Below are 16,647 nucleotides of genomic sequence, written 5' to 3'. Positions count from 1 at the left end.
TCCCAATAACTTGATACACCTTTTATGGGAAGAAGAATCTGAAGTGCTTGATGTATCCTTCATGAACATTAAGTATCCCAAGTGTCTGATGCACCATTCACAAGCTAAAGAATTTCAAGCATCCAATATGCCCTTCACGGGCAAAAAAATCTCAAGCACCCAATGAATTCTTTGTGAACATAAAGTGTTTGATGCACCCTTCTTATGTAGAAGCATCCTAGGAGTTTGATATGCCCTTCATGAGCAAAAGCTTCCAAAGTATATGATGAATCCTTCATGAAAATAAGCATCTCAAGCGCCTAATGCACCTTTTATAGGTAGAAGCATCCTAAGCAGCTGATGCATCCTTTATATGCAAAAGCATCACAAGTGTCTAATGCACCCTTCATAAATAAAAACATCTCAAATATTCGATACACCCTTTGTGGATGTAAATATCTCAAGTATGCAATATGTCTATTTATAGCCAAAAGCATCTTAAGTATCTGATGTGCTCTTAATAGGCAAAAACATCCCAAGTGTCCGATGCACCCTTCGTAGACAGAAGCATATCAAACGTTTATGCATCATTTATAGATATAAGCATCTGCAGTGCCTAATACGTCCTCCATGGACATAAGTATCTCTCCTCAAACATGAGTATTTTTTGTCATCCGGTGCATGCTCTTTAATCTAAAATAAAACTAACCAAACTCGAGATGAGCAAGTCAAACCAATAAAAAGCTACGATAGGCTAGGTTACCATACCCAAGGTAGGCAAGTCAAGTAAAAAAGAAACCTTACTCTACCCAAAGTGAGTAGGTTGGTTAAAATAAAACTTCATATTGTTTGATTTAGGCAGGTTAACCAAAGCTGAAACTCCCTATTACCCAATGTGGGCAAGTCAGCTAAACTTACGGTTCTTATTGCACAATGTGAATCGATCAACTAAAGGTTGAACTCCTATTACCTGATATGGATAGGTCAACCACATCAGGTTGAGTCAAGTAAGAGCCCTTTTTATATAATGTAATAATAAGCAGTTCATGACCATATCACCCACCCAAAGATATTCAATGTTCTTGAAAAGTGGATATTATGCTCGTTTTAAAAATCTGTTATACCAAAGTACAATGATAGAACAAGTGATAGAGGATAAAATTGATCTTTTCAAGACCGGCATATGGACAACGACATTTCAACAACTAGGATCGCCACCCCAACAATAGTTGATCATTTCCAACAATTGAAACTACCACTTTAGTGATGGTTGGATCCCTCCAATAGCCAAAATCATCACCTTGGGGATAGTAGGACCACCTTATTACTACCAAGACAATAATTACACCACCATACTATTACCAAGATAACAGTTACGTTACCTAGCGATGGTTAGGTCTCTGCAACAACCACAATTGTCACATTGGGGAGCAATTGGGCCACCTTAGTAGGCATAGTCATGCCGTCTCATTTGTTAACTCAACAAATAATTACATCCACTCGAGGAACTATTTTAACCACCTTAACTGGTATCTCGAAGTATAAATAATATTTGACAGTCTCTTTCTCTCTCTTTCATCTCTTAAGTTCCATTACACTTTGGATATCTCATGAATTGGAGACACCACTTCATAGATCATTCATATCTTCGTCAATTACCTAAATCCCCATCAACGAAATTATCTTTAATGACTTATCGATATCTTAAGAGTGATCAATCTACTTCCATCTAGAATCTAAACCAACATGATACCGAAGGATTAACTTTGAGGTTATTAGTTAGAAAGTCAAAAGAAAATCTTTATTAATTTTAAAATCTAACTTGAATAATAAGAGGACGATCGTGAGAGTGAGACAAGCTGCCATCAACGGGCATGATTGATGATGAGAGGTCCATTGCCTTTCCTATACCATTACTCAGGAGAACGTTAATATCCTTCCATCGTGTTCTTACGTACTTATACTCATTTTTTTCATGTAGCATATAACAATCTCATTCTACTCGTATCCCCACCAAAAAAAATCGTTCCTAAAATCTGTTTATTTCTCTTTTTTTTTTTCCCTCAACGTCCCATCTCCCTCCTTCTTTTCTCTCTCTCTCTCTCTCTCTACGTCTGTCACAGAAATTAAGGAATACACTGATAATTTAATTCCGCATAGTCATTAATAAATCGTCTGTATGTACATTTATTAAATTTCCCACAAATCATCCCACCAGCTGATCTGTGATCCTACAAATTTATTGACTGGATCTCCTGCCCCTCTATCCGTCCCCGGCACCATATGGATACGGTGACAATGCAAATGTGTTTGTCAGGGTTTTTTTGTTCGAGCCAAATACGCCAAGTTGGTTCTCAAGCTGTCGCGGGGGCAGGAAAATGGCTTTACCCTTCTGTCGACGTATTAGATTTGTCAGATCCATCACTCTTTGCTTGCCATGGGGATGGTTTCCTTCTTTTTTGTGTTTTTTATTTTTATTTTATATTTTTCTGCTTCCTCAAAACTATCAAAAATACGCCTTTCCTATTCTTTTCATTGCGACTAAATCGTCCGAGAATCCAAGGAAGGAATTGGGGATTCAAGACATGGCGTCCGACCCAGATCGTACCTCCCGTTCTTCATTGGCCATCCTCCCCGGATGACCTCACCCGCTCTCCGGGGGAGTCGGTTTCCGGGTGTTCCTAGGATTAATTAACCATGCTCCCATTATTGTTTTTTTCCTATTATAAATAGGGCAGCTTCGAGTGTGTGTATTTGGGTTCTTCTCCTCTTCTTCTCCCTTCCTCGATTGGTCTGCTGCCATTTTCTCGTACTGCCTCCTCTTCGGCTGGACCTGCGCTGCTTGGCTTTCGGGTGCCCTTCGTGCCGAGAGGCTCATGAAGAGGCTTGTAAGTGTGTTTTTCATTGTTCCTTTGTTTATGTGTCGAACGAACGGCCTATCCTGTTCGTTAACATCTTTCGATTATTGGATTTGTGTAAAAATCGGATCTTTTGGTTTCTTCCTTCGTTTTGCCGGCCCAGGTGTTGTCTGCTCTGTTTTTTCTTATGTGACGTGGGTTGTCGAGATTCGACGAAATTAAAGTGTGTGTTTCCCTGATATGCTTATCATTTGAAGTTTGATTCATCTACCACTTGTTCCCTTTTAAGTGGTGATGTAATCACTGGTTCACATAGACGTGCGCATGGTCGCCCTTCTTTTTAGTTGAGAATCCATTTTTATCATTTATGTTTCTTAATTATTTTTTACTCTTTTACGTATTCTCTGTTGTTGGATGTCACTTTGGACTGAAAGTTGTGTATGATTTGATTTACAAAAGTATTCGGTGCGTCTGTTTAAGGAATTGGAGTAGTGTGATGTGAATCGTGACGTTTGTCATTGTCGCTTCTCAGTTCTGAGATCAATCAGAAAACCTATGGAGTGTTCTGAACACTCCATTGTTGCTCTGAACAATGGAATGGATGAGCTTCCATTGTTCCCATTCCATTTATGCATCACCAGAAAATATCAATCATTTCACCGTCCGTATTACAAGTCCAAAGTGAATGGAGAAATCGTTTGGCCTTCCTCGCTTCCTTCGAATATTGATTTACCTCTCCGTAATTTTTCCAACCAATGCAAGCTTCCATTTTGTTTTTGGCCTTTAGATCGAAACTGAAATTATGTGGTTTTTTCAGTCACCCGGAAGCATACTTTCTGTTGCCTGTGCTAATTATTATCCTCTTCTACTGCTTTTCTTCTGCAGCTAGCTGTGCTTTTACTTTTAGCAGTTGCTGGTGCTCTTGATGGCGATGAAAGGAGTGATGGGTATTGTAACCACATGAGTCGATCGACACCAAGACCACACAGCGTTGCCATAACGGAGTTTGGGGCAGTGGGAGATGGAGTGACTCTGAATACGGTTGCCTTTCAGAATGCTGTTTTCTATGTCCGGTCATTCGCTGACAAGGGTGGTGCTCAGTTGTATGTTCCTAAAGGGAGATGGCTGACAGGAAGTTTTGATCTAACCAGTCACCTAACTCTGTTCCTCGACAAAGATGCAGTTATAATCGGCAGTCAGGTGTTGATCGCAACACATAGACATCTACTTTTCATGGTTATCCTCCATTTTTGTCTGCATTTGTTGTTTCAAATGCTAGCTTCATGCATATCCTGTCTCAGATTACAATAAGATCTTTTATAATTATATTAGGCATGAATAGTGTACTGCCACACTAACATCAATAATATTATCCATAAATCACCTTTCACAAAACCTTAAAAAGGTATGAAGGCAAGCAATAGAACCAATTATGACAGGGATCATGTTTACTCTACTCCTGTCTATGCCTGGCCTTACATAAAATTCTATGCTGGAACCACTTTCTGTGCATTGGCAGTTGCGGTCCATGATAGCTAAATGCCAGTAATGTTTGTCGCCCCTACCTTCTTTATTTTATGTATGGACCTTAGCACATTTGTATATCATTTCAATTGTGCCTTCCATATTATTATGTGGATGATATTATGCTTCTCTTAACTATAAGGTATCATACATCATATTTTAACACTTTTTGCTATCAAAAACTGGAAATTATAACAGGCCTGGATTTGGAGACAATCAATTACACCGAGTGGAGCCAGTTGCGATTTTCTTAAAATTCATGGAATCATATACATTATGAATTGAAAGTCTCATGTAACTTTATCAATTCCAAAAACTTTAAATTGCTACAGTTTGAAAATTAATAGCTTTTGCCCCTTTTTTTTTTAATTTTAGGATGCATCTCAGTGGCCTCCTGTTGAGCCTTTACCCTCGTATGGTCGAGGGATAGACCTTCCAGGTGAAAGGCATCGCAGTTTGATAAATGGATACAACTTGATTGATGTGGTGATAACAGGTATGTTTTGTTTAACACTTTGGTTGATTGATCTCGTCCCTTGTTTATGATTGCAAGTCCTCATCATTTTGTCTACCATGCTCGAATTGATTTGTGGAACAGGAAATAATGGAGCTATTGATGGGCAGGGTTCTGTTTGGTGGGAGTGGTTTCGTTCCCATACCTTGAACTACAGTCGTCCTCATCTTCTTGAACTTGTGAGTTCTAGTGACATTGTGGTTTCAAACTTAACCTTTTTGAATCCCCCTGCCTGGAGCATTCATCCAGTCTATTCCAGGTGTGTTCTAAAACTATTTGTGTTTAAATTTGTCAAGAAATGTTGAGGATTTGTATGCATCTATGGATATTTACTCTTGTCTGTGATGCAGCAATGTGACGATCCAGAACATAATCATCCATGCTTCATCTGATTCCCCATATACTGATGGTATAGTACCAGGTAAGAATCAAATCTTTGAATCAATGGCCATCTTTCTTTTTTATGGTCTTTTTCCTTGTTTATCAATGCTTATAATACATAGAATTTCTAGAAGAAGTTCAAGTTTAGTTATAAAGATTCATATATATTACTACAGTTTACTGATGGTTTTTAAGCGATTCTCTAGGATTCTACAGTCATTATTTTCTGTTTTATGCTGTGCTAAGGCAAAAAGATCATTATCTTCCTAATCCATTATAATGACATAAAGATATGGGACGCAAGTGTTTGAAATGGTTTGAGCCCAGTGCATGACTTGCTATAGTGTATATAATCTGCATGATTCTACCAATCTAAGGCTCAAGGTATTACAAAATGGAGAAACCATTTTGCTGCTTCATTCTCCCAAACTCGACTCATCCAGCATAGACTTGTTAGTTTATGTGTGCAACAGATGCTCTGATCGAATATTAACTTTCCAGAATCCTTTCTTTTTTCAAGAACCATACATTTTGCTTGATCCTGCATCCTTGTATATTGCTGCGGATTGTCCTTTACTTATAAAATCCTCTGTTAAGTTATTATACTATACCAATTCGAGCTTTTCAATAAGATTCCATTTATCAGCACTGCCGGTCCAAATTTTGAATCTTTATATATGTGTGATCCTCAGTTCTAATCTGACCATACTACATGTTTTCATCCCCTGCTTGAGTTTAACAATGACCTTCTGTGAGTGATCATTCTTTTGTATGATTAAGCCTCTTATAATGCTATAATCGGCAAATTGATTCTGCGTCTGACTCATCTTCTTGCTGCAGATTCATGTTCAAATTTCCACATCGAAGATTGCAGCATCAGTGTCGGACATGACGCAATTGTTCTCAAGAGTGGTTGGGACAGCTACGGTATCTCTTTTGGCAAACCTTCTACGAATATTCAGATCAACAATGTCCATCTGCAGACATCTCTTGGTTCAGCACTTGCTTTTGGCAGTGAGATGTCTGGTGGCATCTCAGACGTGCGTGTGGAGCATCTCTATGTCCGCAATTCTCACACTGGCATAAACTTCAAGACCACCCGCGGGCGAGGTGGCTACATTGAAGATATTGTCATATCAGATGTGAAAATGGAAAATGTTCATGAAGCAATTCAGTTCACAGGTTACTGTGGGGCCCATCCTGATGACCAATTTGATCCTGATGTTCTCCCGGTAGTCAAGCGAGTCACCATAAAGGATGTGGTCGGTACCAACATCTCCAACGCCGGAGTATTTTCAGGAATCGATCATGATCCCTTCACTGCCATCTGCCTTGCGAATATCAGTTTGCCTATCACCTCAGACCTCTCTGATCCCTGGACTTGTTCCAATGTCGCTGGATTCTCTGACTCGGTCTTTCCACAGCCATGCTTGGACCTGAGCTTGAATTCTTCTCTGTTCTGCTTCTCCCTTGAAACCTTTGGAACTATCGCGGAAATCTAGTGATATCTTTTTGCAGTGCGAGTACCATTTGTTCATTCTCCTCTGTACAATCGAAAAACTTGAGCTCATCAATATTTGTGCCAATTCTTTCCAATAAATCCCAACGAAAGTGAATACCTTTTCATCTCTACCATCGATTTAACGCGTACTGTTTGCCATAGTACCCAAGTCGAGGGTTGTTCTGTTCCCAGCAAACAAATATTCCACATCAGAGATGATGGCGTGCTTGCTTGTACAGCTAGATTTCTTCATTCAAAACCTGTAAGAAAAATTTTTGATAGGTGTTGGAATTCAGATGTTTGATTGATATTGTAATTTGTCATTATCCTATTGGTCTTGGTTAGTAGTTTGTATATTTTTATCCTGTGTGTGGGAATCCAGAACGGAAATCAAATCAGCCATGGAATGATTAGTGTATTCCATGTTACTACAATAAAGAAGGGGGGAAAAAAAAGAAAGAAAGGTGCGGTTCCCTCTTCAAAACTGAAGTAACAATACCTTAACACTAATGATTGTTAGTGTCTCCTCTTCGGGCGTCCAGCATGTCTTCACCTCTAAATGTCAGGCTGTCAACTTTCAGCAGCTTTCGATGATGAAGGGTGTTGATCCACAGGTTGTGCTTCCCACATTTTAGGTGGCTTCAAAGTCTATAATACTGCAGGCGAAAGCAACAGATTTTATATAAGCAAAAGACATAACCCAACCAACATGCACGAGATATATTGCATGCATGTCGTAGCCTTGTGCTTCTTTCGGACACTTGGAAAGAGTGACCGACTTCAGAGCTTCCCGAGAGAAGAAACCTTCACCTAGTGATTTCTTAGCGCGCAGCATATGTTCAGAATAGAACACTCTCAGTCCTCCTACATCTGAAGTTTTTCTTCTATGACCATTAGATCTCGTCATCTCACTCGGGATGCTTATCCTATTAATGTTGTTGGATGCGTGATTTTAATGGTAGTCAGAAAAAGAAATCCAAATAAAACATCACTGGATGCTTGTTCCATGGACAGTCTACTACGAAGGTTCCAAGTGGTGGGATGCTCCACGTTAAGACGCTTGCCAAATGACTTTTTTTTTTGTTTTCAGTCGATTTCGGGCTGTGATAGCTTCTGGTATTTGCTGCATTCAGACTGCAGAGTTCGATAGCCAGAGAGAGGCTGCATGCATGCATACATGCATGGGCCATTCTCTAATAGCATATGCGCTATGTCAATCTTTTACGTACTTTGCGCACCATACACACACACACACACACGCCGTATGTTTCGCACTCCAAAATGATATTTTAATTTTCAGTCCATTCCAATGGGATGAAAAATGATTCGACATAAAGTCAAATATCATGAAGGCTTGGTGATCTTGATCGTCCACCACCCAACACAAACATTCACAAGACTAGGAGAGGAGAGGTCTCTCTCACAATAATAATATCAACAACAACAATAAAAGACAATGAAGAAAAATAGATAGAAAAAAAGTTACTATATGCACCACATCTTGTTTTCATTTTCTTCTTCTCTCTAACCTTTTTCTGGTTCCTCATCCATCCCTTCACTTCTTGTTCGGAGTGCACGCAAGGCAAATGAACTGATTGGCCAATGGATCCAACCCCTTCAACGGATAGATAGATAGATAGATAGAAAGACTAGCCTTGTGCATAGACCGAGATGACCACCGTGTAGACAGACACGACCAGCTGGAGTTAGCAGCTACCGACGAACATGAGTGAAGAGCTCTCAATCTCTCCTGCCATTAATATCAAGAGAAAAACCAGGAAATCTCCAGCCATGCATTCTACCATCAGTCTACTTTCTGCTTCCCGTTTTCGCATTGGGCCTTCGTTTCCCATCGATGCCACCTGAGATTGGCTGTCTAGTGGAGCGGCTCACTGTTTGGCCAGGCGCATTCGATATTTTCCTCGATGGAGATGGCAAGTGGCTGCGACTTGCTGACCTGTATTCACAGCCGATGAAAGGATTACAAACATTTTATCAAGTGCTCACAGTGAAAAGGATCGAGAAGCCAAATCTTGCTTATGATCACGGCCATGTACTGTTGAAGTACATTCAGTTCACTACTACTCTTCGGTGATAACAGAAAATAATATATTTATGCAATGGTAGATAGCTAGGCAACTTTTGTTGTTCAGTTAGAGCAAGAACCAAGACCTAACATAGGATGCACTTTAATCTTACTACTGCAGGGGTGGTTTGCTGCTTTAAAAGTCATATGACGTGCTCTACCTTGTGCTCTAATGCAAGTTGTTTGATATCGATAGTGTGTGACTCACAAATTAGACGATCTATTCTAGCATAAAAATAAAGATCGTGTTCTACCGGTAGTGCTCAAATTCGTAGCAACTGAATTACCTTATGTCGGAGCTCTTCACTGAACCTGACTGAGGCCGCTTGATCCTATCGACTGCATTGCTACTTTTTGGGAGATTGGACTGCGATAGCACATCTTGCTCTGAAGATTCACTTGTTGCAAAATCCAAATCATCCAAGTCCTCAGTTGCTATACAATTAGCCCGACTTCTGTGCTGATCCCCGAAGGCTCTCACATCAGGAATATATCCCTGGTAAAATGAATCTGGCACATGTGGGTTATCTCCTTCCCAGGCACTCAGGGCATCCTCGTTCTGGATGACATCCTCACCCGTTTCTTTGCTTCCAAACTTCAGAAGTTTGGGATATCTTTCTGGCCAAGAAGAAGAATCTGACGCTGTCAAAAGGTCTTGGAGATCCATATCTGCTCGCTCCTGCATGAGTGCTGAACAGCTCCGCACCTGAAGTGTCAAGAAACAACCCAGAATTAAAGCATCAGATCCAAGAGCTCTCAATGGAAACATCTTTGTCACCATGCATTGAGATGAGATGAGAGAGAGAGAGAGAGAGAATATTTGGAAGAGATCCTAATCATAATAAGACCCTTGATGACATATGTGGCCATGTACTAATCATAATCAGACCCTTGATTACATATGTGGCTATGTAATTTCTTTCGAGTAAAAGCTAACATTCCTGATCCAGAAGCTTTAAATTCATAACCAGATATGTTAAAAGTCGAAAATTCAATGTCCCAGCAAATGCCTATAATTCTATAGGCTTACAGTTGCTACATATGTTAATTTTGACACAGCATTTTATTCTACCAAATATCAAGTCTTCCAGGCAAATCTAAATATTTGCATATTCAGGACAAAAGACACAACAATCTTCCACACTAGAATAAATATACCTCTATGTTTCCAAAATCCTCCATCGTCTGCATATGGTTTGGATGTGCAGGAGATGTTGCACCAGATTTCATCCCGTATATATCAGGGCTAGACATTGCACTACGCAAGTGCTCACCTTCTTTCTTAGCTAATGCTGCTTTAAGGCTAGCTACCTAAGCAGAATGAAACAAAGGCATAAGATTAGGATAACCAGGGAGCGGGAGCAAATTAACAAAAAAAATCATATGTTAGAAATTGATCTGCAACTCAAGAATGAAAAGGAAATACCTGCAGCCTGAGCTCCTTGACTTCCCCGTTATCTTTGTTTACCTGAGCTGCACCAAGCTCGACCATTGCAACCCGTTCAGCAAACTTGAGTGTGCTTAGTGTCTCACTTACTGCATCAACCTCAGGGCTTATGTGGACAAACATCAATGTTTTAGCTTGCCCTCCTGAGAAAACCAAAATAGCATATGATGACTCCAGAAGAATGAGTTACATGTAGAACTTAGAAAATCACATTTAGGTATTACCTAGAGAATCTTGAAGTAGTTGTGTAAGTTTGCTATTCCTATAAGGAATATGTGAACTCTTCTGAGCAAGGGCAGATATCACATCTCCTAAAGCTGCTAGTGATTTGTTAATATGCTGTGCTTCTTTTAGCCTGTCTCCTTTAACTTCAGATTTATTAACTCTCTCACTACCTGCCAGATCAACTAAATGCATACATCCTCTAACAACAACCCCAGATGCCAACTCTCTTCCTTGAACATGAATTGTCAAGCAACTGTAAACCAAAAAATCCATTGGTCAAACACTGTGAAAGTCAAAGCAAATTCCTTCACAAGTATGACCAGACCTGTGAGAGCGACTGCTACGGTCATTCATGGAGGTTGCACTAACAGCACGATTTTTTTGACCAATATCCATTAGCTCAATAACCTCAGTTGTTGATGTGACAGGAACCGAGTTTGCATCAGGCACAGCAAATCCTGTCTGAGAACTATTACGGATATCTAATGTATCAACATGTAAAGGTTTATGTGGACAGAATGGAGAAAAGTTCTATAAAAATAGCTAACATTTAGTCCATAGAAAATAGGTTGGGAATTCTAAGGCGTAAAAAGTATAGATAATCATGAATAAACAACAAACAAAAGATGAAGTATTACAAAAACAAGATCTTATAAAAGGATATCTTTTGTGAGGGCCGTCACTAGCAAGGAGATCTCTTACTTGCTCGTTGTATATCTCAATCATCTGAACAGAAATTTCATAACAAAATGTGTCTTTTCTCTCCTTTGAGATATGGAACAAGTCATTTAATGCCCTATAGTTCACTCCAAAACTCTGTTCCGTGAGTACCTTAGGTCCACTCTGCATGAAAAATTAAGTTCGAACGGACAAATGACAGTGAGCTAAACTGAAGTATTTCAAGATAAATATTCATATCAATGTCATTACCATTGTATACGTTTTTCCTGCTCCAGTTTGTCCATATGCAAAGATGCAAACGTTGTAACCATCAAGAACAGAACGGATCAAAGGTTGTGTGTCAGAAAAAACCTCCTCTGCATTAATTTAAAGGGGTTAATTCAGTGGTTTGCATTAGAAAATTCTAAATGAAACTGAATATAGAGCATCAAAAACCTTGAGTAGCAAATGGGCCAAATACTTTGTTGAAGGTAAAAGATTTATGCCCTTCTTTCCCATATTTTGGAGGGGTAAGAATTGTAATACTTCCATCATCAATATGACCAACAGTGCTCAGATTAGACTGCCCAGGCAAGAAAGGCCTGACACGGCAATACACCCTAATGTTCCCTATACAAAAGAAATTAGTAGAAGCATTAGGTTTGCACCATCTAATAATTAATCTTAGGATCCAGCTATAATATTACCTTTAAGATCCTGCACTTGATTGTATAACTTTCTATTTTCCTCGAGTATTTTATGATATCCTTGAACTGCATGAGCTAGGATCCTCATATGCTTCCCTAAAAACGATGAAAACAAGGGCCTTCAAGGTACATATAACAGTTCTGATCTTCAATTCCAACTGATCAGTTAATTATCTTACCGAGATTACTTAATTCCTCAGAGTATTGAGTTTTCATCAATTCTATACCAGCTCTAGTGGTTACAAGTGCATCTTTCAGTTCCTACATAGGACGTCAACCATCAATGTGGATTGATGAACTCAACCATAATGCATCCTTCAAACAAAATGACCGCTATAGAGCATACCAGAATTTCTGTTTTTTGTCTATCAAAAAGTAGGCCTTGCTTTAGGAGCTTGGTACTTGATGTGTGTCCATCAAAAAGTAGGCCTTGCTTTAGGAGCTTGGTATTTGATGTCTCTCCATCCTTCAAGCTCATACTAAAACTCTCATCTTTTAAACTTGGAGAAGTGCTCTCTGCCTTCACCATCTAAATCATAGAAAAACAATTAGAAAGGCACATGAATTTATCACGAGGTACTGAAGTCTAATAAATCACAAATCATAAATGAATTTTTTGTAACACACACAACCAGCAATATATTTGGTCTAATGAATACCACAATTAGTTTGATAATTATGACTTTGTTGGATTTTTCCCTGTACGAAATAGGACAAGGTACCTCTATTTCACAACAACTGGATGAAGTCTCTGGTAAATTGTTTTCTTCAGATAAGGATATTGTTCCATCAGTTTGATCCTTTGCAGTTGTTGTAACCTAACAAGATTAGTAATACCAATTGAAGTTATTCCAAGAATCTACCAGCGGCAAAAAATAAAATTTATTATCATATATTGAGTTGAGGAAGAAAATCAAGCAGGTTTCGGGAGAAGATGCTGCACAATCATTTTGAAGATAAAGTCAGTGAAGGGAAAATAAGTAATACTCATTAAGTATAAAGATAAAAAGAAGAGAAGCACTCTTGTTCAGATAAACAAAGCAGTATGTGAATGACCAAAGTACAAGGGTCTACCAGATCATTTTGGCTTGCAATCCGACACTCGAATTCTTGCATTACTTTGCTTAACATTGACTCTACAAGCTGGGAACAAGGAAAACAATTTTCACCTCATATCCACTATGTACTGTTAATATTTGTAATGAATTAACTTACTGATGGAACTTCTTCGGGCTTCTTATTTGACAGAATGGTGCGCACAAGCATATTCAGAGAATGTGATGTCTGTGAACCATATCACGCATGTTTTTAGTTAATGCAGGATCACTCAATTCATTGTATAAATTGTGACCTTCAGCTTACCAACCATTTCAGTGGATTCTAATGAAAAATCAATGCTCAAGTTCTCTTCCACCGATACACTGTCCTGGATTTTGTCAGCTGATTGATTTCTTGCAAGGGAATTCATGAAAGGTTCAAAGTTTCTCCTTGCAAAATGTTTACCACAGCTTGAAGGTTTCAAAACCCCACCATACTTGCAGGAACCATTTCTGCCTCCTTCTTTATGCTCACCATAGGATTTAAGAGCTAAAACACAGTTCACGACCCGAGAGCCTTTACCACCCTGTACTCCAGCCAAGATAAGAAATAAAAAATTAAAAAGAAGGCATGCACGCTAAGGACGATGAAGTCGAATGGGCAACGTTATAGAAGAAGAAGTGATTATGGAAAGGAACATGTAAAAGAATAATTAGTTATAAAGCTTAGAAATTTAAGATTTTTAACTTGTAATTCAAATTTTAAAATAAGGAAGAACAAGAGAAAAGCTAATTAGCCCAAGAAAAAGCCACACTCGTTCTAGATCGGACGCCTCAAATGTTGGGAGACCCAACTCTTCCAGGGCATCAAGGAAGTTCCTCAAATTCTCGAAGTACTGATATGCTGACAGAGCAGCACCATCTGGAAGGAGAGTTGGATCCACAGGAGCTTCTACCACCTGGAAATGATATGATTCGGGGAGGGATCACGTCATTAGACAAAGGAAGAAACAAAGAATCCACTGCGCGCCTCCCAGAAAAGCTAACCTTGGGCACAGCACCAGGTTGAACTTTGTTGAGTGCATTGCAAAGAACAATCCCGTTTCTCAGCCCAAGCCGGAATTCCTCCTCAGTAGGCTCTTCTGGCAAATCTCTCGCACCAACAACCCCAACCATCCTCCTCAGCCATCCGGCTGCCTCGTACCGTCTCGTTGCTGCAATAGCAAATAGATAAATAAAAACTCTATTCATGATTTCACGGAACCTGATCGAGATAGGTGATCTTTTCCGGGGGGGGGAAGTATATAAAAAAAAATCAATAAAAAAATCTGCTTAATATGATTGTTTGGATGAATCAAAAGCAAAAGTATGTTCATCTCTGAGACAAGTCCAGCAAAAATACTCAGCAATTGCTTCATTGTATTCGTATTTTTCGAAAGAAAAGGAGCATCTGCGCGGAAGAACAAAATTTGATGATAAAGAAACTCCAAAACAGTGTGGGTGAAGGAAAGGCGATCATAAGCATTTGGTAGCTCTCTCATTGATCCGAAACCATTTGAAGTTCATCAAAAACGAAAAAAGAAACCTTGTTCGATCGGCATGCCTTAGAAGACATGTAAAAGACTGAAATGATAAGCTGAATCACCTGCTTCCTCCTCCTTCCTAGAGGCCAGGTCGATGTCGCTCATCATCGTCCCATGCTGCTTCAGCACGTCCTCCACCACCGATAACGAAAGAAACCCCTCCGACGCCATTTCCTCGGGCAACGGACGCACCAAGCAGACGTTCCAAGCGCCCCAATCCAAGAACAGAAAGCCCAGGCCCCAACAGTTGCAAATTCACCAAGTATCCACGGATGTTAGAAGACGCGGCGTCTCCCTTCAGGCTGCCCTCCTCCGCCTCGAGGAGGGAAAAGGTAGAAGAGGAGGAGAAGGGAGAGAGGTTTGCGCCCCTTCTCTCTCTGTCTCCGTCTCGTTCTCTTTCCGAGCCTCTCTCAGTTCGTGGCTTGGATGAAAAGGAAAGGGAGGGACAGGGTGTGGGGGTGTATTAATAGCGGAAAGGGGCGGAGGAGGAGGAGGTATGAATTATAGCTTTGAGGTGTAATTATGCATCTTTCCTTAATGTTTTCCAATTACGACCGTTTTGTGCTTAAGTTTGTATGTGCCACATAGCAGCGGATGACCAAATCCTATTTGAATTGGTTTGCTATTTTTCAGTTGGCAACCTGTAATAGTTGAACCTGTATGTATCAGAATTCATGCTCTCGCTTTTGATCGGAATATATATATACCATGGCACATGGAACGTACTTGTGAGTTGTTAATTTATAGATTATCCTCAATAGTTAACTATGATTAATATTTTAATTTTTATATTTTTAGAAATAGTATTTGGGTTCCTATAATTACGAAGGTAAAATATTTAACTATAATTCTTCTTACATCGTTAACATCAATCGAAAAAAAATCGTACGTATAAAAAAATATGAACAGAAAAGATAAAAATATAATTTCATTATCTTTCCAAACTGCTCATCCTTAATATATAGTGCCTTCTTGCTCGCTTGTCGCACTTGCTCGCTCATTACTTGTCCGCTGTACTTTCTCACTTGCCGCACCTGCTCACCTATTGCTCGCCCACCGCACTTGCTCACTTGTCGCTCGCTTACTTCTTGCCCATCGCACTTGCTTAGCGACGAATGAGCAAGTGTGGCGAGCAAGAGGCGGGTGAGCGGGTGCGGCGGGTGAGTAAGTGTGATAGGTGAGATGTGGGCGAGCGAGCAAGTGCGGTGAGCGAGCGATAAGCAACACGTGCGATAGGCTGTGTGCAAGCAGTTTGGAAAGAGGAGAAGAGAAAATCAATAAAAATTATATAAAATTAATAATTTAAAAATTATTTAAATTATATTTTTATCCTTTTCATTCGTATTTTTTTTTTCATGTGACAACATGTTTTATTTTTTCTATCAATAAAATAGAATTGAGGTTAAATGTTTCATCTTTATTAGTGTTATAAAGAGCCCAATGTTATTTTTTAAAGTACAAGGATCGAAATGCTAATCATAATTAACCATAGGAGGTAATATGTAATTATCCTCTCTTGCATGGTATGTTTCTAGACAACATTTATGGTGAAGAAATTCTATCAAAGAAGGGAAATTTATCATGAGATTGAAGGCGTTACTACCATACATATGTTTCATGATACATCGAATTGAACACGGCCATTTTTTCTGCTTTTCAACCTTTTATCATACATTAAATCTAAATCGGAGTATTTCCTCGGACAATAGATATTTTCGGTCAACTGGCTTCATAGAGAGGTAAGAGTTGGTACAACGTTAGCAAGCCTCTATCGACATGTCCACATAAACACAGCCATTTAATCTATCTTTTTTGGCATTTTCTTCCATGTTTTCACAGAGAAATTATGAATGGTGAGGTCTTTCTCTCTCTAAAGCTATAATTCTTATTTAAGAAGTGGTTCCAACTTGTTATTACATTGAAGTCAATTCGGCTTGGTTTAACATTGAAAGTACAAGTCCTTTCTTGAGAGTTGACACAAAGGACTGTTGTATAGAGCTGGCCTACGGCACGAGCATAAAGAGCTTCTCGTGTGTGGAGGGGGCGAGTTGGTCTTAGGAAGATGATCTGCCTTGGCTGTGGGAGTCTTCTCGCAATGTCTCTTCAACTACGTCGAGGATCCTGTATTACAAGTCATCGTCAGGG

The 16,647-nt window shown here is 39.4% G+C and overlaps 2 protein-coding genes across 2 annotated transcripts; one reads left to right on the top strand and one right to left on the bottom strand.

Annotated features, from left to right (window-relative positions):
* Positions 1-2,265: 2,265 nt before the first annotated feature.
* LOC103983724 (probable polygalacturonase) lies at positions 2,266-7,091 on the top strand. The gene is made up of 6 exons (XM_009400998.3): positions 2,266-2,867; positions 3,723-4,037; positions 4,737-4,857; positions 4,960-5,134; positions 5,226-5,296; positions 6,097-7,091. The coding sequence occupies exons 1-6, from the start codon at positions 2,856-2,858 to the stop codon at positions 6,756-6,758; spliced, it is 1,356 nt and encodes a 451-aa protein (XP_009399273.2). The 5' UTR covers positions 2,266-2,855; the 3' UTR covers positions 6,759-7,091.
* Positions 7,092-8,066: 975 nt separating this feature from the next.
* LOC103983775 (kinesin-like protein KIN-14P) lies at positions 8,067-14,916 on the bottom strand. Its single transcript, XM_018825996.2, has 19 exons — positions 14,565-14,916; positions 13,967-14,133; positions 13,735-13,878; positions 13,249-13,506; positions 13,098-13,166; positions 12,957-13,025; positions 12,605-12,700; positions 12,229-12,411; positions 12,062-12,143; positions 11,883-11,978; positions 11,632-11,805; positions 11,446-11,552; positions 11,180-11,358; positions 10,841-11,002; positions 10,515-10,768; positions 10,270-10,433; positions 10,002-10,154; positions 9,131-9,549; positions 8,067-8,714 (listed from the first exon to the last, which is right to left on the bottom strand). The coding sequence occupies exons 1-19, from the start codon at positions 14,671-14,673 to the stop codon at positions 8,567-8,569; spliced, it is 3,033 nt and encodes a 1,010-aa protein (XP_018681541.2). The 5' UTR covers positions 14,674-14,916; the 3' UTR covers positions 8,067-8,566.
* Positions 14,917-16,647: the final 1,731 nt, after the last annotated feature.

Source organism: Musa acuminata, unplaced genomic scaffold (assembly GCF_036884655.1).
Source record: "Musa acuminata AAA Group cultivar baxijiao unplaced genomic scaffold, Cavendish_Baxijiao_AAA HiC_scaffold_1078, whole genome shotgun sequence".
Classification (NCBI taxonomy): domain Eukaryota; kingdom Viridiplantae; phylum Streptophyta; class Magnoliopsida; order Zingiberales; family Musaceae; genus Musa; species Musa acuminata.
This window is presented reverse-complemented; position numbering and strand designations above follow the sequence as displayed.